Source organism: Ambystoma mexicanum, chromosome 1p (assembly GCF_040938575.1).
Source record: "Ambystoma mexicanum isolate Mex_15411 chromosome 1p, UKY_AmexF1_1, whole genome shotgun sequence".
NCBI classification, from domain to species: domain Eukaryota; kingdom Metazoa; phylum Chordata; class Amphibia; order Caudata; family Ambystomatidae; genus Ambystoma; species Ambystoma mexicanum.
In genome coordinates this window covers 1034209652-1034229205 of record NC_090921.1, presented here as the reverse complement: position 1 = coordinate 1034229205, position 19554 = coordinate 1034209652, and the positions used below count along the sequence as shown (strand labels likewise).

Below are 19554 nucleotides of genomic sequence, written 5' to 3'. Positions count from 1 at the left end.
ATGTAAAACAAGGTCCAACCAGGAAGATAACTATGTGCAAAACTAGTTATAGCATCGCATTTCTAGTTCTGCCTCTCTTGGCTTTATAGGTAAAATAGTCCTTTGGCAAATAAACTCCAAGGCATCCAAATTCACGCTCGACAGAGAGGCTAAAAACGTCCCGTTCGCTAATTGTGCATGCTGGTGTCCTCCACGCCTCCATCATTAACGCCTCTCCATAGGGTCTATTGGGCCTGAGCCTCTGGTTCCATGAATGCCCCATTTCACAGTAGGGTCTATTATTCAGGCCTTGCCTCTGGATTACTCGCCTATGTGGTCTCTTGCCTGACAGGCACAGACCCTGGACTAGCCAACCACAGGCTTTCTAGTGTAGCGCTGCTCTCATGATGCAAATAGCACATTTATTAAAGCTCCAGACAAATAAGTGCCAGTGCCAGCGGCCACCTCAGGGCTGCAGACCTCCTTATCTCCCAAGGTCTCCAGATTGCACACCCTGCATGTTCCATTCCCAGGCCTCTTGCCCAACCCTTATCACATCAGTTAAGGGAGCTAAAAATGGAGTCGCGTCCTGATTGGCTGCTGGATGGTATAAAACAGCTCCAGAGTTCCTTAGCAGAATCCCACTCGAGACCGACCTGAAAGAGCAATGGCGTTCCTCTGGCTGCTGTCCTGCCTCGCCTTCGTTGGCGCTACCTACGGTAAGCTCCCCTGACCCGTCACCCCAGGAATAGCTCCATCCAGAAGAAGCAGATTCCAGGGGCGCCCAGGCAGAGATTATGGGGCAGCAGAAGGATCATGTGCGATACCCTGATGCCACGGGGCGTGTCCCTGCCCAGGCTTATCAGAGGCCCACACCGCCATTCGGCAAAACCCACAAGACATTCCTGACTGTTGGGTTGGACAGACAGGAGGTGGCACTTTCTTAAGAAGACATGGGTCTTGGGTCCCTTTGAGATGCTCTGCCCTCTGACCCTTTAGAGAGGGGGCTCCAGATCTGAGGCACATGGTCCTAGACGGCCCATGCGCTCTTCCGCCAGAGCCCCAGCTTCTTGCTCCCCTATATCTCCCAGCTGGGTGGAGCTCAGATGGTGTCTTGCCTTTCTGTAAACCCAAGCAGTGAGTCCTGGCAGTAGGAGCATCATCCCTGGTGTGAGGGCACACCTTAAAGAGCTCCAGTCATTATCATTATTATTCGCCTGTATGAAAGTCAGTGCAGGAGAGCGGCTGCCCTACTTCAAAGTGCTCCAAGTCATTGGGGGCCAGCGCAATGGGACCCCATCATCTGTACTAATGACTCAGCGCATGAGGGAGAGTTCACGTGCAAGAGTAGACATGTCCATTGAGCTGTCCACCGGCTGGCCTACAGGGCAAGTGGGCACTGCCCGCAGGACTGCCCGGGCCGGACAGCGTGGGCCACGTGGATCAATGAATGCACTGTGCACCCGCTAGCTGTGGCCAGGGTTGCAGGCCTCATACGCTTTAAAATGCACAATTTGCCACAAATGCACACCAAAATGCACTCCCAAGTCCGACTCAATAAGTTTGATGCGGAAAGTCACTGATTGTATTGGAATTTGGTGCATTTTTATTTTGGTTCCCTCCTGTTTTTTAGTCCCATTCCGACAATGGCTGCCAACTGCCTTTACCCAAATAGTCTGGGACCCGCTATGCACACCGTTTCTCGAGGCTGCCCTCCACAGTGGGGGGTGGAGGGGTGCGAGCGGCTGATCCTGAGTTGGCTATACCATTATCCACTGCGACATAGGACCGTCATTCAAGGGCCCGAGAGGTGCATAGCAAGTCCCATCACAAGCCACTGCAGAGAGCACTGCCCGTGGTGCATAAGGCTGTTCGTGTGACTGTGAGGAGAGTCTTGCTCGGTTTCAGTGCCACCCGGCAACACTGCCCCAGTATCCGTGAGCAGGTCTGTGCCAGTAGCAGCAGGTGGGGCTCGCACAGTGGCGGGTAAGACTGTGACAGTGTCATGGGTAGGGATGTTTCAGTATCATTGTGTGGGTATCTTCAAGCACCATGACAAGGGTTATTCCAATGCCATTGGGAAGGGTTCCTCTGGCAGCCGTGCGCAGGGTGATTGCAATACCATGGGATTGGGGTATTCCAGGACAATTGGTAAGGATTACCCCAGCACTAGTGGGTAGGACTGGCACAGTATCTGTGGGTATGGGCACTGCAGTACCAGTAGGTCTGACTCTTTTAGTACTACTGGGTGGGGTTGTCATAGCACCAGTGTGTAGGGCTGTCCCAACCCCAGTGGGCAGGACTGTACCAGTATCTGAGGGCAAGTCTGCCCAAGTACCTGCGAGCTGGACTCCCCCTGTTCCATTGGGTCAGGGTGGCCCATTACCACAGTTAGTGCTGCATGAGTATAAGTAGGTGGGTAGGGCTGTCCTTGCATAACTGTGTAACATGGACAGCACACTGGTGAAAGGTTATTTCCAGTACTGGGGGGCAGAGTCGTCCAGTGTGCCCGGGTCCTCTTGGATTACCAGTGGCCATGTCTCTTTCACATTGGTGGGATGGCCTGGCTGGGTATCATTCTAGGCACTAGTGCAAGTAGATAGAGCTGCTCCGGTAATCGTGGGTACAGTCACTGCAGTGCCGGTGGTCCCGGCTATTGTAGCACCAGAGCTTAGATCTCTTTAAATACCCGTAACAAGGGCTGGCATCAGGCCACATGTACACTGACCCATACCCACTGTGTATAGGTTTTCCAGTGTGAGTTGGTGCGGGAGTGGCAGTGCCGCTGGCTGGTACCTCATTATCATGACATTGCCTACTGGTTCCATTGGGTAGAACTCTTCTTTTCCCAGTAACCATAAGTCAGTGTCAGGGCGTGATAGCCACTGTGTTATTCTGCCCCAGCTGCCCAGAGGGTAGAAGTGGGCATCTCAACAAGAAACAATGGGGGTTCATGGTGAGTTTGCCAGTAAATCAGCCAGGATACCGGCAAACGGAGCTAACATTACTGGCGCCTAACAAGCTGCCAGCAACGGCAGGTAAATTCCCATTCCATAGGACTCCATGGGGGGGGATTGCCGGCACCAGTAACACCGGTGTCGGTAATACTGGCTTTCTTTTGGAGGTGGCAGCCTGATAAATCAGTTAACCCCCACGGGCAAACGTGTACTCAATGTCCCTGTACCAGCTAGTGGGATATTTCACTGTTCAATGGGTCGTGTTGTTCCAGTACCATTGGGCATGACATCAAGGCGGAGGTGCTTGCATATGTTACATGCTAAGAAGTGTCACCAGCTAGGCAATAGTGCTCTGATAGTGCATTAATAATGAGCAATGCCCCAGTGCAACGTGTTGTTTTATTCATCTTTGGGTGAGGGGGCCCACGAGGCCTAGTTTTGCAAACTCTAGGTGGGCTTCGGTCATTAAAACGAACGCGCCTAAAAAAAGAAGAAACACGTCTGCTTGTACTTAGGCTTAGCTAGCAAATCAAGGCTGGTTTTGGAGCATGACATGTTTGATGAACACTTGCTCTTAGAGTTGAACTATCAACGTGATTTCACTATGAACATGTGCGCAGGCAGTAGCCAGACTTTCCACTTCTGTTTAATTCTGGGGTGCAGTCGTATAATAAAGGGGAGCAGGAGGCACTGTGGCACACAGACTATTATGCGGAGCTTGCATTGCCGCGGGCTTTAGTTTTACCCATTTTTCTCACCTGCTCCAGCGCTGCATTGTTAATTTTCTCCGAAAACTGCCGGAGCTGCCATTGATCGATTGTCTTTCTTGACCTCAGGCTGCGGTGTTCCCGCCATCAAGCCGGTTCTCACCGGATATGCCCGAATTGTGAACGGCGAGGACGCCGTGCCCGGATCATGGCCCTGGCAAGTGTCACTGCAGGTAAGCGCCAACACACACAGTGGTTCTAGTGTCTGCTTCTAGGCGGCGGACTGTCTTGGGTGGCACCAGCATGGGAGCACCAGACCCTCCCTATGAATCTCGAGTCTGTCCTTACTTCAGGGGTGGGGGAACCAAAAGGGCACTACTTCTGAGTAGGCAAAAATCCCCCCTCCTAACCTCCCATTATGGAGAGGTCAAATGCCATTTAGTGGCTACAGCTGGGAGAGCCAGAGGGTCTGGCCTGGCTCTAAGGGCCAGACATGAGCCGCGCCAGGAACATGGCTGTAGAAAACATGGAATGGAATATTTTGCCTAACGCGCATGTTTGTACACACTAGACCAGTGCTAGGAATGTACGTGATAAGCAGCTTAAATTGAAGACTGGGCAAACATAGTGTGGGAACCCTGACATATGCAATGGCACGTGATGTCACAGGAAGTGAATATATGCTAAAGTGAAATATGCAAAAAACCTCACTGTTGTGCCTTACTAGACCTTAGAGTCAGTTTCCTCAGCCACATACAGTGACCATTCACATATTAAACACCACAAAGTTATTTGCCTTTTGGTAACTCATGGCAGCTTCTCGCATGCCACTTACCAACTGCAGGAGGGAGGCAGGCGTGGGGGTGAGAAACAGATGGCCCTCCAGGCCTTTGCATATTATGTTATGTTATTTTGCACTTATATAGCGCCTTATATACTATTGGTATGGTCTGAAGGCGCTGGTAGGTTGAACGCCCTTGGGAACCGAAGTTCAGGTCAGTAGAGAGAGTAGGGAGTTTCAATGGCGCGCGTGCGCACCGGTTATGTGTGCAGCTGGTGTGGTATTCGTGTAATAGCTGCTTCTTAGCGGTAGGTGTGGTGGTTGAGATCAGGGGTATGTGTTCGTTCTGGCAGGATTTATCCAGACCGACTGTGGCTGTGTTAGTGCCTGAGGAGAACGCCTGGCTGGGGGGTGTGTAACCAGCAGTGTTTACTTAGAATGATGGGGAGTGAGCCGGAGATGTTGGTATGAGAACAGTTATACTGAATGGTGTCATAGTATCTCTGTGTTCTAGTTGAGTGGTGGTGTAAAGAAGAGAGTAAGCGTGGGGTATGATATGATGGGTTACATGCTCTTTCAAACATTCCCTGCATTCCAGACCATACTATTTACGTCGCGCAGTTCTATGCGTTCCAGTCCATTCTATGGACTTTTATTTATTCCATGCGTCCCCGTCTGCTACACACTCCGGTCTGCTTGACACACTCATGCACTCCAGTCCGCCCCGGGCGCTCACGTCCGCCCCGCACGCACCAGTCTGCCCCACGCATGCACTCCTGTCTGCCCCTGTATTTCGCATTCACCCACCTTACGCAGTCACCAGTTCCCCGCACCCATCCGCTCCCCGCACCCATCCGCTCCCTGCACTCATCCACTCCCCGCACTCATCCGCTCCCCGCACTCATCCGCTCCCCGCACTCATCCGCTCTACGTACTCATCTGCTCTATGCACTCGTGCTTTCCACGCATTCAACTCATCCGTTCCCCGCACTGATTTGCTCGCTTCACTCATCCGCTCCCCACGCTCATCAGTTCCCCGTACTCATCTGCTCCCCGTACACATCCGCTCCCCGTACTCATCCGCTCCCCGTACTCATCCGCTCCCCGCACTCATCCGCTCCCCCTACTCATCTGCTCCCTGTACTCATCCGCTCCCTGCACTCATCCGCTCCCCACACTCATCTGCTCTATGTACTCATCTGCTCTATGCACTTGTGCTTTCCGCGCATTCAACTCATCCGCTCCCCTCACTCATTTGCTCGCTTCACTCATCTGCTCCCCGCGCTCATCAGTTCCCCGTACTCATCTGCTCCCCCCCGTACACATCCGCTCCCCGTACACATCCGCTCCCCGTACACATCCGCTCCCCGTACTCATCCACTCCCCGTACTCATCCGCTCTATGTACTCATCCGCTCAATGCACTCGTGCTTTCCACGCATTCAACTCATCCGCTCCCCGCACTCATCCGCTCCGCACACTCATCCGCTCTATGCATTTGCGCTTTCCCCGCATTCAACATTAATATGCACTCATCAGGCCCTTAGAGTCATTCGCTAATACGCAGTAATCCTGTTCTATAAATTCATTTGCTCTCTACGCTCGTCCACTCTATACACTCGTCCGCTCTATACACTCATCCGTTCTATACACTCATCCGCAATTCCATAATCATCTGCTCTACATACTCATCCGCTCTTCACACTCATCTGCACTTCCATACTCATCTGCACTTCCATACTCATCCGCTCTACATACTCATCCGCTCTACATACTCATCCGCTCTACATACTCATCCACTTTACACGCTCATACGTTCTGTGCATTCATCAGTTCTACACGCTCCTGCGTTCTATTTGCTTCTCTGTATTTATGCCCTCATCCGCCATACACGCTCGTCCACTCTACACACTCAACCACTCTATAAGCTCATCCACATAACATGTTCATCCATTCTATACCCTCATCCGATCTACATACTCATTCGATTTACACACTCATTCGATCTATGTAGTCATCTGTTCTTCCACTCATGCATTCTTCCACTCAGTGCATTCATCTGTTTACACTCAACCACTCTACACACTCAACTGCTTAACATGTTCATCCATTCTATACACTTATCCGATGTACATACTCATTCGATTTACACACTCATTCAATCTATATAGTCATCTGTTCTTCCACTCATGCATTCTTTCACTCAGTGCATTCATCTGTTCAACACGCATCATCTATTCTAACTATTTCATCCACGCCATTCACTTCGTTCCCTCCTCATGCATTATGTGCCTTTCAGCAGTTTACATCTCCTTACTGTTTCCCTATGATTAATTCTTATTATCCACTTCACTATTTTGATCTACTTTACTTGTTTAATTCTATTTATCTTTCTAGTGTACATTCAGGATTATTGGCTGTCAATTTCTCGCATCAGGTAGTTTGTTGGGTTGGTGTCGTTGAGATGCTGTTTGTCTGTTTGGGTTAGTTTGGTACCGGTTGGTTTTAGGGGAAGAGCCAGGTTTTCAGCAGTTTGCGGAAAGATGTTAAATCCTCAGTTTGGCGGATGTGGGGTGGGAGTGAGTTCCACAGGGTGGGGGCCAAGGCTGAGAATGATGATCCACCTAATCTGACTGAGTTTGTCTTAGGTATGACTAGGAGGCCGGCTGAGCTTGATCTTAGGGTGCGAGGGGGGTGGTAGGGTTTTAGTTTGTCTTGAAGATATTGAGGTCCTGTTTTATGCAGTGCTCAATGGGAGATGCATATGGTTTTGAAAGTCACCCTTCGGGCTACTGGAAGCCAGTGCAGTGTCTTAAGGGCTGGGGAGATGTGGTCTCTTGGGCCGAGCGCAAGTAGCCTTTTGGCTGCTGCGTTTTGTGCCCTTTGGAGTTTATTCAGTTGGTACGCGTGGATTCTGAGGTATAGGAGGTTTGCATAGTACAGTCTTGATATAACTATTGATTGGACCGCGGAGAGTCTGTTAGGAAAGGAGAGATATGGAAAGATACGCCTAAGTGTTTTAAGGTGGTAGTAGCAGGATTTTGAGATGTTGTTGATGGCGTGAGAGTGTTAGGTCATAGTCAAGGGTGCATCCAAGATTTTTCACTGAGTTGCAGGAGGTTGGTGAGCTGCCCATGGCGGATGGCCAGGGTAGTGGATGCGGAAGAAGCTCGGAGTTGCCACATACCATGATTTCGGTTTTGGAGGGGTTTAGCAAGAGGTGGCTTTGGGTCATCCAGAGTTCTATTTCGAGGAGGCAGGAGGCCAGGTCAGGTCGGGAGTTGGGATTTCAGTTCATTAGTTTTAGAATTAGTTGAGTGTCGTCGGCGTAGTTGTAACACAGGATGTTGTGTGAACGAATTATTGGAGGGAGGGTGATCAGGTAGAGATTGGACAGGAGGGCAGATAGGCATGCTCCTTGTGGTACTCCCGTGTTGACTGGTCAGGCTTGGGAGGTATAGGTGGAGAGTATTGTTATTTGGTACCTATCTTTGAGAAATGAAGCTATCCATTTAAGAGCAGTTCCACGAATTCCTAGGGAGTGAAGGCGGTCTAGGAGGATTGAGTGATTGATTGTGTCAAAGGCGGCAGATAGGTCAAGAAGGATTAGTGCAGAGCATCCCGCAGAGTCTGCCGTCATTTTAAGGTCATCCCAGATTGAGGTTAGGGTGGTTTTGGTTCCGTGACGGGCTCTGAAACCTGATTGTGTGGGGTCTAGGAGATTCTTGGCTTCGACAAAGGCATTTAGTTGGGAGTAGGCGGTTCAGTCAATGAGTTTGTGCATCAATGAGATGTGCATGAATGCCTTTAGGTGTTTTAAGGCCTTGAACCTGGTAGGCCTCGGAAACACATGAAGCAACCCAGCGGGAGATGGATGCCTTTGAGGCAGGTTTTCCCATTTGGATCACCAAATGTGACGAAAAGTTAAGAGCGTCTGAGTTTGCTAGTCTTATCGAGGTAGAATTTCAGAGCCCGTCTGACATCTAAGTTGTGCAGAGCCCTTTCAGCATCAGAGACCGGATTCCGGAAGAAGACTGGCAGAGATATAGACTGGTTTAAATGGAATTCCGAAACCACTTTCGGAAGGAACAAAGGGTGGGTGTGAGGCACCACTGTATCCTTACGGAAAGGTAGGAACGGATGTTCCACAGAGAGCCTGAAGCTCAACAAGCGTCTTTCAGATGTTACCGCAATCAAAAAAGCTACCTTCCTGGATAGGTACTTAAGTTCAGTAGTAGCCATAGGTTCAAAGGGGTTATGACATTTCTTGATGACTGGATTAGCCAATGAAAAACAACAGCGGTAACAGGTAGGCCTCAATGGCGGACCAATAAGTCCTTCATCACAGGACATGTATGCCAGAGGCTGCCAGGTCAGATACAAAGGACAGAACAGTGTCGATAGAAGCATGCCTGGATCGAGCTCTTTGGCCAAACACAAATGGCAAAAACTGAGCCCCTTGCTCCTGTATTGATCCCTTGTGGAAGGTTTCCTGGCTGCTTGGATTATGGGCATGTTGTTATCAGACAGATTGAACTGCGCTAAAGATCAGAACTCGGGCACCAGGCCGCCAAGCTGAACGATTGTGGGGAGGGGTGCCACAGCTGGTGATTGCTCTGGTGAAGAAGGTCAGAAATCTGCGGCAAACTTATCGGGGGACTGCGTGGGGCGAACCGACAGGTACAGCAGTTCCGAAAACCAGAACCTGGCTTGCCACCAAGGAGCCACCCTCCCGAGTTTGCAGAGTGACCGATGAATCAGTGGTAATGGAGGGAAGGCATAAGCTTTCATGTTGACTCACAGGATCTCGAGGGCATCCCCCAAGGAAGACACTCTGAGCCGTCCCTGGACTCATATAGAGGACGTTTCCTGTTTGATGATGTCGCAAAGAAGTCCACCCCTTGCTGAAAAATGTTGGTGAGAACATCGTTGTTCATCTCCCACTCGTAACTCGCTGCATATTGGCGGCTAAGGGAGTCTGCAGCCACATTGATGTGGCCCGGGATGTATACAGTTTGGAGCCAGACATTGTGTTGGATGGCCCAAATCCAAATTTGTATGGCAAGATCCACAAGCAGAGGAGACTTGGTGCCCCCCGGTTTGTTGATGTAAAACATCGCTACAGAATTGTCTGTGCGAATACGGACCACACTGTTGATGATAGTTGGTTGAAAAGCCTTGAGCACCAGAAAAATTGGCAGGAGCCCCAGGTAATTCATATGGAACCGCCTGTCTTGAGGTGCCACAAATCGTACACCTCCAGGAGACGCAGTGTCGCTATTATTGTGATGTGATGTTGGGGGAGGAGAGAAGGGACATGAATGGCGCTGGAATGGTGCTGTAGGGGAAGCACTGGGGTTTTCATGCATCACCAGAAAAGGGGAGGGGGTGGACGAGGTGGTTTAATTGTAGGCTTTCATTCAGGATGGGGAAAATAACTCTCCAGCTGTTCATTTTGCTCAGGTTTGTTGATACATCTTCAGCCAACTAATAGTAGTGCTTTAAATATATTTTAAAATACACTTTGCATTGACCATGTTCCCGATAATAGAGAAGGGACGCCATTTCAATGGTACCCACATTTTGCCTTGCAGTGACACGTCCCCTGTTGCACTCACTTGTGCTAGCTCACCAGGCCATATATCAATATTGAAAAGTTAGGTAAGCAGGAGCACTAGAGCAGGATTGGGGTTTGAGGTTTCCAAAATATACACATGCTTTCTCATTTAGCCACACACTGTAAAATAGCGCAAGTGCAGAAAGGTTAGCCTTCCCCAGCCTGGGCTCACCAAATGCTTTCAGAAGCTCCTGGACAAGGTCAGTAGCCTGGGTCACCTTAGAAGCTGAGTGCCGTTTCCTACAGGACCGAGAGTATCTGTAATCTCTCCAGGTAGATGCTTCCTGTCACCCCGAATAAAACGGAGACCTTTGTTGTGGTTACACCCACTGCCCAGGCTCGGGCATGACAAAAGCAAAAGCCACAACGAGGTGCTAAAGGGTAATAAGGAAGGCCTTGCCAGGCCCGTTTCAAGAGGAGAGCAGTGCATTTCAAAAGAAGTGTCCCTTAGTCCTCCCAGAGGTGTGGATCAGAGGGAGGGTTGGGGCCTCTGGGAGTGTGTGCATCCCTTTGGTGGGGCTGGAGAGGATGCAGAGAGAGGCTGCACGTCCATTGGCTAAGCAGTCTCTTAGATTTCACAGGGAAAAACACGTAAATGTCGTGGGGAGCAGGTGGGATTGAGGAGGCTGAGGCTCGGTTCCAACACCTCCTTAGCTCGCACCTCAGGTCGATCTCCAATGAGCCACTTGACCCGAGTGAGCCTGCTGGCTCTCCCACCTCTATCAGTGACCTCCAAACAGTCCTCCGGCCCTCAAAACAGTCGCTAAGCCCTCTCCCTCCCAGCCTTTACTTCAGGAAATATCTGTATACACAGAGTAACTTTATAGAGTGTGTGGAGACCACAGTTCGAAGTACTGGCAGCAGAAAAAAGAACTGAACACAAACTAATTAATGTGCTCAGGCAATCTTAAAGTCCGAGAGTCTTGATTTTCATAAACACTGTAATTTCAGTCTCTCACTAGCTGTTATAATAAGGGCGTAATCCCTAGTGTAGGTCATTCTAACTTCACACTTTTGCAAGACGAAGATGACCAGTCTTAACTACATGAGTGCATTTGCTTGGCACTTGGTGCAACGTATGAAGCTTAACTTGCACTATTCTGGAGGCATTCAGGTTCATGGGGGTCATTACAAGTTTGATAATTCCAGCGGGATACCGGCAAATGGAATTAGCTTTACCGCCGCCTGATATCCCAGTATTTCCTGGATATTACAGGTGGTGGAAATGCCGGAAATTCCTCATGACATGGAGTCCCAGTGGACTCTATGGGAGGAAATAACTGAATTATCGGTGCCGGTAATTCCGGCAGTTTTCTGCCGCTGGGGGACTGATTTGCCTCCAGCTCTTGGCTGGAGGTAAATCAGGTAACACCCACCGGCAAACCTGTAGTTTGATGGGGCGGTAAAAGTGCTGGTAATGGATTTACCTGCATTTTTACCAGCATTTCTACCGGTCTGCCAAGTTTTGTAGTGCCTTCTTTCGAATATTCCAAAGTGTCATTAATAGATGATATTTGCAGTATGCTCCATGAAAGCAAATTTCTTACTGAAGTTAATCTCTTGAATTCTTCCACTAGACTTTGCTTAGCTCACAATGAAGTGAGGAGTGGGGCCAGGAGTGAGCTTGACTGGGGCTGATCACTGATGGGCATTGCTAACAATCTCTTCTTCTCTGTAGGACAGCACCGGATTCCACTTCTGCGGTGGATCTTTGATCAGCGAGGAATGGGTGGTGACCGCAGCCCACTGCAATGTCCGGTAAGTAGCCTCTTATCTCTATTTGTATCCTCCCCAGCTCAGACTGAGCTCATTTCTTTATCCCACAACAGGTGTCAGGACTAGGACATAATGGAGCGGATGAGGCAAGCAAGCTACAACACAAGGCAAAACCCTATACTTGAATATATAAACTTGCTAGCAGGGATTTGCCTATTTGTGTTGGAGCCCAAATCCTCCCTAAGGCTCTTTCTGAAATTCAAAACCATCTCTTTCCTATCTTGGCACAATCAATAACTACAGTGCTGAATAGGGGGTCACTCCCTTAGCCATGACCCACACAGTAGGCCATATCATGGAAGCATATACTCTGTGTGAGACAGAGAGACAAAGAACCAGCCGGCTGGGAGTGAATTAGTTTAATCACTGTTCTTTACAGCTGAAAAGGCGAACATATCAATCTTGTAACACATATACCATGAGATGTATACACTGGTAACAGATTGCCCAACAATGTATGCAAATATACACCTTAGATTTTAACATGTTCCCATTGGTCATTTTCCTAAAAAGTCAACGTATCCTTTGTGTCCTATTGGACAAAAACACTTCCTGGTCAGAGTAACTTGCTATTTTTCACATTTCCTGGATGACAAGCAATTAAAAAAAAATAGATTAAACAGCTTTGAGTTGTGAGGCATTTCCTCAGTGTTTTAGTACATTCTGTCCAAGGTCAGCTTCCCTATCTTATCTTTCCTGACTATAAGCCAGTTTTATTTCATGAATCACACCACAGAAAACTACATATTCTGTCATTTGATTTCTGCCATCTGACTGTACCCTGGCTTCTGTCCAGACAAGTTTCCACCTGGCACTATATTTTCTGTGTTCTCAACATTTTTTAATTTCCCTGAAAGCGAAAGTTTACACACATTTATAATGCAATGGCTATCTTTTGCTAACCTATACAACAAAATCTATATTCTGTGTTTAATGTGTGTGTGTAACGTAAGTATACTTATATGTTTTATGTTGCCTTGAATAAGTGTGTCCAGTGGTCTTTATTTTCAGTGTACTTTGCCTTGAATAAGGGCAGTTTAATTTATCTAAACAGACAATAATCCTAATTTTTAAAATGTTGGACAGGAGAGTGCAGTATTGGCCCTAACTACCATATTTGCTTATCTGCCATAAGAATGGGGGAGGGATACAGACCTCCTCTACAGTGCAGAATTCAACATGTATCCCTAATCCTATGGACTCCGTTTATATAGTGCACATTATGGAATTCATTGTTACGAGGCATGTGGGCAATGCTAGAGTTTACAAGCAGAGCACTTCAGCCAAATTCTTGCCAGCAGATTCCAGATATATTTGCCTGTCATCTAAGCCATTGAGAAGGTACATTTAAAGCATCGAATCAGTTGCGATCTGGGTACTCCAAAAAAATTGTTGAGCAACCAGCATGGCATCATCAGGACTAAAAGGAAGCTGGATCGCCAGTAGGTGGGATCTCTAATGCAAAATAAAGGCAGGAAGAAGTTATTACCCCTTCATGGTGCTTAACCCAGAAGGACCTCACAGTGTCCAATGTCGTAGCATGACGGATCCACTCAAAATTATTCATATGAATGTATTCCCGCTCCTGACACTGCTCCAGCAGATTCACCTTCTCCAAATGGGTGGCAAACCATCTCCCTCTGGCCCACCCAGAACTGCAAGTAGAGCTGTCTGAAGGCAACCACTATCAAGCAGAGCTTGAAAAGGTGCTTCATTGAGTTTGACATCATATGCATAAGAATCATTTCTACTGTGGTGCAGTTCGTCTCCACTTGCTTGTGTTGTCTGCATGCCATTTCATGAACACAAGCACCTATTTCCACAGGCTCAATCCCCCTGTCTGACGACTCATTCCTCCTCCACTGACCCACAAGGGTGGCAGATGGGGAAGGGTGCATGCGTGGCTGGATGGCAGTGGCGTGTCCAGACTCTTTTGACTGGGGTGGCCCAAGTGGGGCACTGACTTATGCAGAGGTGGCATGAAGTACAAGCACACACAAACATAATGATCATTGTTTAGGATAATGGGGTGTCACCTTGGGTGGCCAATCACATTCCAGGGGTAGCACGTGCCAGTTCAGGCCACTCCCTTGATGCGCCTATGCTGGACGGAATCCTGAGTTTGTTCGCAACAGTTACAAATCTTCTGGGCCTCCCTTTTGGTAAGCAGAAGCAATGTTGTTGGCCTTATTCAGACTGGGTCTTTGGTGTTGTCTTACCCAACACTGACTGGGTCCCAGCCCCTTTCCCAATAACTTATTGATGATGATTGCATTTCCATCAGCCCACATTGGTATATGGGGTCTGTAGCCATTTATCAGCCAGGTCTTTGAACCTGTAGAACCACTGGTGAGGGGTCTCATAACTGTTCAGCCTGGTCTTGGTGAAGTCATTGTTTATGATTTCATCGTCAAGCCCCTTTCTTTCCAGCAGAACCCTTTCACCCTTTCTAAGTCGCCTGGGAAAGGGGCGCCATGGGGCGGCATTTCCCAAAAAACGCACCCTCAGTAAAATCAAACACTTTCCCCAAATATTTTAGGATTGGAGTTTATAATTAAAAATTATACCCCTCGTAAAATATTTGGGGAAAGAATTTAGAGATCAGGAGAAAAAAAAGTCACCTACCTGGCAACTTTTTCCAGGCGACATTATCACATGGAACCTATACTGCCTGTCAACAGTGGAGCAACCTACAGCCCCCACCTCTCTTGGGGCGGTTGTCCATCGCTGGCGACCCCCTCAAAGTCCTCAGAGAAATAGGTTGGATCCTCCCTCAGGCTATATTTCGGGAGGGCTGATGATGGATTTTTCGGATGGGCCCGCTGGGAGGCAAGGGCTTTTCTGAGGTGTATGACAGCTTTCGGATTCTTCCCTTGAGTGGGGTTTCTGTAAACTTCCTTGATGCTGTAACTCTCGCTGAAAGGCGTGACAATGGGCTTGTGCCTGCTTATTTTGGAGCTGGGTGGCCGGCTGTAGTTGCTGGCTGCTGGCTAAGGCCTTCATTAGCACTTCCATGGTGTCCACCATCTCAATTTCTGAGACCAAAGGGCCAGTCACCTCGCTGATGCTTAGGTAGGTTTTAATCTAAAATCACAAAATCAAAGAAAGTCATAAGAATCCTTGTCCCGAGGCGGTAATTCTCTTCTGGTTCCTGGCAGCCGCTGCATTTCTGCTTGTTGATGCCATCTCTGAGAAACGCTGCTCTTCTACGACATGTGGTTAGCCAGCGCGCTCGGGGCCTGTTGAGGATCCAGGTAGCTTCACCCTTGGCTCCACATTAACCCAGGACGTTTCCCTGTCCCTGCTTCCAGTGGTGCCGCCCAGGCGTATGGCTTATCTGCCAATAGGATTTATTTGATTTGATTATATTTTGGTATTCTCTCTCTGCTGTGGGTCAGGTGATTTCTCCAGCTCCAGAGCACTCTGAGAGTCTGGGATGAAGACCTAGTCACACACGCCTTTTAAATAGACTGTGGATATGACATGCCAGGGATCCCTCCCAGCTCCAAGCCAAAGAGGCAAACTAAGCAATATTGCCTTCCTCTCCATTACTGTACGGAATTATACATGCTCTTGCATCCTCCCCCCATGATCTAATAAAAGGGCAACATCACATATGTGTGTATATTCCAGCAAAAGGCACACTGCACTCAACCAAATACAGCCAGTTTCATTGTATTCTTTTTTCTAGTGTTAAGATTGTATCAGAGGAGAGGAGGCTCAAGACACTGCACGGCCAGTTTTTAGGCCTTGCATTTATTTTAGAACAAACACATGGCTCATTACGAGTGTGCCAGTCCTCAACAAATGCCAGAAAAAACGTGGGTAATTCTGCTGGGACTTCAGACCCCTATCTGCAAATACATGTCTGAATCACTGTCACTATTACTCACGGTGACAGTGATTCAGGAAATCCCATCCCATGTAATTTACCACAGTCCGCAGCCTGTAATATCCTAGATATCGGGCGGCGGAGATGATAAGGGCAGTTTGCCGATATCCCGGGATACCAGCAAACTTAGAATGAGGGAAGGTCGAATGATTGTACATCGTGGACCCATTGCTTTTCTCTGGTTCATAATTTCTGAAATTCATCCACAGAACCAGCCACCGCGTTATTCTGGGGGAATTTGATCACGGCTCTCCAAGTGAGGACATCCAAGTCATGACCATTGCTAAGGTAAGGGCTTCCTGTCTTCTGGGATAGTTCCTTGAGCATTAAGTCTCGGTTTGCAGATCTCTACATGCTCTCATTTTGGTGCATATGGGGTTGGGGGGGGGGCTATTGGTAGGGTTCTCCTGCCACATGCCTATACAAGGTCCACATTGTACTTGTGTGCTTATGTCACCCTCCCTGGAGGGAAGACTCATGGGGGTTTCACGCTTTTTTGCCAACTATCTGTGATTACCAAAATGTTTGCCATCCTTGAGCCTTAATTTGTGACTAACTACGGATTTATCGGAGAATAGAAGATACACCCCGAACAGAGGATGGAGACACCGTGAATGGCGAAGGAATGTCTGTCTGCTTGTGCAGGCCCCGTGCTGTTGGAGCATTATCAGTTGTTGTGCACAGCATACGGCAATGTTATTAGTGGAGACTCAAAGCTGAGCGCAATCAATGTAAGACAGAAGCAAGAGGCTAGTGGCTGGAGCCTGATTTTATTTTAGGGGATTTTAAAGTATTTTTTAGGACGGCTCTTAGGGAGAGATGGGAGAGAGATTCTAGAGCGAAGCTTGTGTCCTCAGTCAGTTTCGTTCCTTACCCATCTAGGAAACCAGTTCCTGGTTTAGAATGCTACCTTGATAGCATGTCGACTAAACAAATGAGGGCTTTGTACATGAAGTCACGTATCGGTATCCAGCTTCTAGCATCCCAAAAGCACATTTGGGACGCGTCCCACTCGGCCGCTTGACCATTATGCCCTAGTGAAGTTGAAAGTATTGTGCATTTTGTTTAGCTGTGCCCAGCGTAGACGTACACTAGGAGGAAATATTTGTTAGCTTTAGTCAAGCTTTCCAATGTTAGTAAGGCCTCAGTGGCGGTGTACTTCTGGCTTGCTGGCAACCCTGATGTGCTGCACGGTCTGGGGCATTTTCTGCTGTTGGCACGCAGGAAGCGTTTTAAGCATGTATCTGTAGCGGGGACTGATCTATGAGCATTTTGTGTGTAATGGGTTATTTTATATTTTTAAGGCGTCTCCGCTTTTATGCATTGTGTATTTTTGCATTTTATCAATGATATATATTTTATCTGTGCATTTCATTGTTATTTTGTATGTAACTTTTATGACCTATTAATGGTCGAAATAAAGTATTAAAGAAAGAAGAAGCAAGTGGTTGGGGTTTTAAAAGATACAGGTTTAATAGGAATGGTTACAACGATTGGGCCAACTTGGGAAAATCTAACGGTTCCATGTAAAAAAGCTGCTGTGAAAATGGCTGTTTAAAAAGAAATTGCAGCAAAAAGGCTGTGGTGTGGCCCCTGCAATCCATGTAATGGATGCTGGGGACCCCCCCGCCACCCCTAGACCTATTATCCCGCCGAAAGGGAGCGGGGGACACCCCTGCAACCGCTGCTTCCCTTGTGTGGTATAGTGGAAAAACTTTTACCGGGTCACACCACAGCCTTTTTGCCCTCGATTTTTTGTAAAAACTGCAATTTCTCGGCTACCATATTACTGGATACCCATCTAACATAACAACATGCTGCTTTCTCCTTAGGACTCCAATAACAAAGTCTCTGAGTTTCATTATCCTCAATCCGGTGTCCCTTGCTGAGATTTATCACCAACTCTCAGTCCCTCACATTCTGGGGGCTTGAATGGCTTTCTTAGCTCCTGGATAATAGTCTCCACTTATCTGGTTCTTGTTGTAGACACCTGGGGGACACTCTTCTTTTGGGTCTTGGGGCCCCACATGTACTTGAATGCTCAGCGTGAAGATAGTTAAAGATTGGGCTGGTCGCTATTAGGGTAAGACCCAAAGCTTGCACTAGTAGGATGGCCACCTGAGTGCTTATATAGGCTGTGTCTGGGTGCCTCTTCTCCTCCCTTCCTTAGGGTCCTGGTTCTAGTTTCCAACACCCCATCCTTGCCTACCTCCCTGATGAGTCATAATAGTCTTGTGACTAAGGGGTCCTCTGCAGAACCTCCTGATCCCTACACTTCTCTTTCTTTGTCTTCCACATGTGCCTCCACCCTTCTTTCAACCACACCCTCCAATATTAGGGTGTGTCCGCCCCTTTCTTGCTTCCCGCTCGTCTTTTCCTCAAGGCCGTCCTCTGTTCTTCCTTGATATGTCCTCCATCTTCAATGTACTCAAATCGTCCTCCCCCTAGATATCTCTGCCAACCTCCTCCTGCATGCATGCGTCTTTCTGTCTGCTGACATTTCCCTTAACCTCCTTTATACTCCTATTTTTGTTTTCTCCAACCTCTATTATTTTCCTTCTTCTCTTTCGATTATTCGTCCACCTTTACACTCCTCCCTCATTCTTCTACTCCATTAGCTCTTCCTCCCAGTCACCTTACTCCCTCTGATGTTCTGTCTCACAACCTCTCTGTTCTTCTACACCTCTTTCCTCCAGTCACTTCCTCTAGCCACCATTCTCCAGCCTCCTTCTTCCTGCTCCAGCCCTCTCTCTCCAACTCTCCTCCAAGCTCTCCCTTCAAACACGCACACAAGTATCCCTCAAACCAGCCGTGTATATAGCGTCCTGGAGGACCCCCTCGCTTAAGCACACTCAGCTGTGCATTTGTTTCAGGCAGAGAGATGGATTGGTTGAGCAATGGCTCCACTCCTCTCTTGTGTGAGAGGCTGTCTGACCCGTAATGAAAGCGAGCTGCCATCTTGGGTTGCATTAAATGTATGACGGGAGCGTGGCTGCAGCATGGCCGCTCCTAGCTCTGCAATCAACTGTGGTATTACAGAGCCACCTTTGTGAGCCAGTAAGAAAAAAGGTTATTGGTGCCAGGTTGCTTTTGTTCACTGCTTGAGTACAGGGCTGGATTTCCTGCAGTGGGACATTTGATTGTCAGATTCAAGTGCTTTTAATCACATTCTATTTTTGCAAGCAGGTTTTTGATACCCGTTCCCCTGCGATGGCCCTAGAGTTAACTTGTTAGAAGTTATGAACCTCTTGTAAGCACTCCCCTTGTGAGATGGGGGCCCCAGTGGGACATCACGTATATGTCCTTTTGCCACATGAAGGTGTTTGCGTGTTAGCTGGTCCAGCCACACCGGGGGTTCTCTTAAAAGGGAGAGGGATATGTCGTCTCGCCTTGTGATGTCCCCTGCCACAAGACTGGGGCATGATGGGGAAGTCAGCAGAGCCTCCCTACCCCACCCCTGGGCCGCATATCGGACAGCCGAGGACGGCGGGCACACTCTGTCCGCATGGCCACCGCACCCTCAGTCCTAAGTGTCAGACAGGGGACGTCATCACAAGACTCATGCAAGGCACACTCAAGAACAGAAAGTAAAAACGCCATTCCAGCGCAAGCTAAAAGGGGGCGTCGAATTTGGATCGGAAAGAATATCCTACTGTGTATCAGGTTGGCTGCATTACTCCTGCCATTGAGAAGACAACTGAAAACTCAAACTTCCAAGGGACATCTCATCTGTCCACACTAAGCGCCACCACTAAGGGCCACCCGCCCTCTTGGTACATACGAGTATCCTTTCGCAATATGCAAAAAGTGTGGGAGCCCCTTCACTGAGCACCAACAGGCCCAAGT

At 48.4% G+C, this 19554-nt stretch overlaps 1 protein-coding gene across 1 annotated transcript in view; it reads left to right on the top strand.

Annotated features, from left to right (window-relative positions):
- The first annotated feature begins 623 nt into the window (after positions 1 to 623).
- Positions 624 to 19554, top strand: part of LOC138567625 (chymotrypsinogen 2-like) — a 47391-nt gene continuing 28460 nt past the window's right edge. The window contains exons 1-4 of the mRNA XM_069646093.1: positions 624 to 698; positions 3773 to 3876; positions 11719 to 11798; positions 15918 to 15996. Coding sequence (XP_069502194.1) covers positions 647 to 698; positions 3773 to 3876; positions 11719 to 11798; positions 15918 to 15996 — 315 coding nt within the window. The 5' untranslated portion in view covers positions 624 to 646. The remainder of the gene's footprint in view (positions 699 to 3772; positions 3877 to 11718; positions 11799 to 15917; positions 15997 to 19554) is intronic.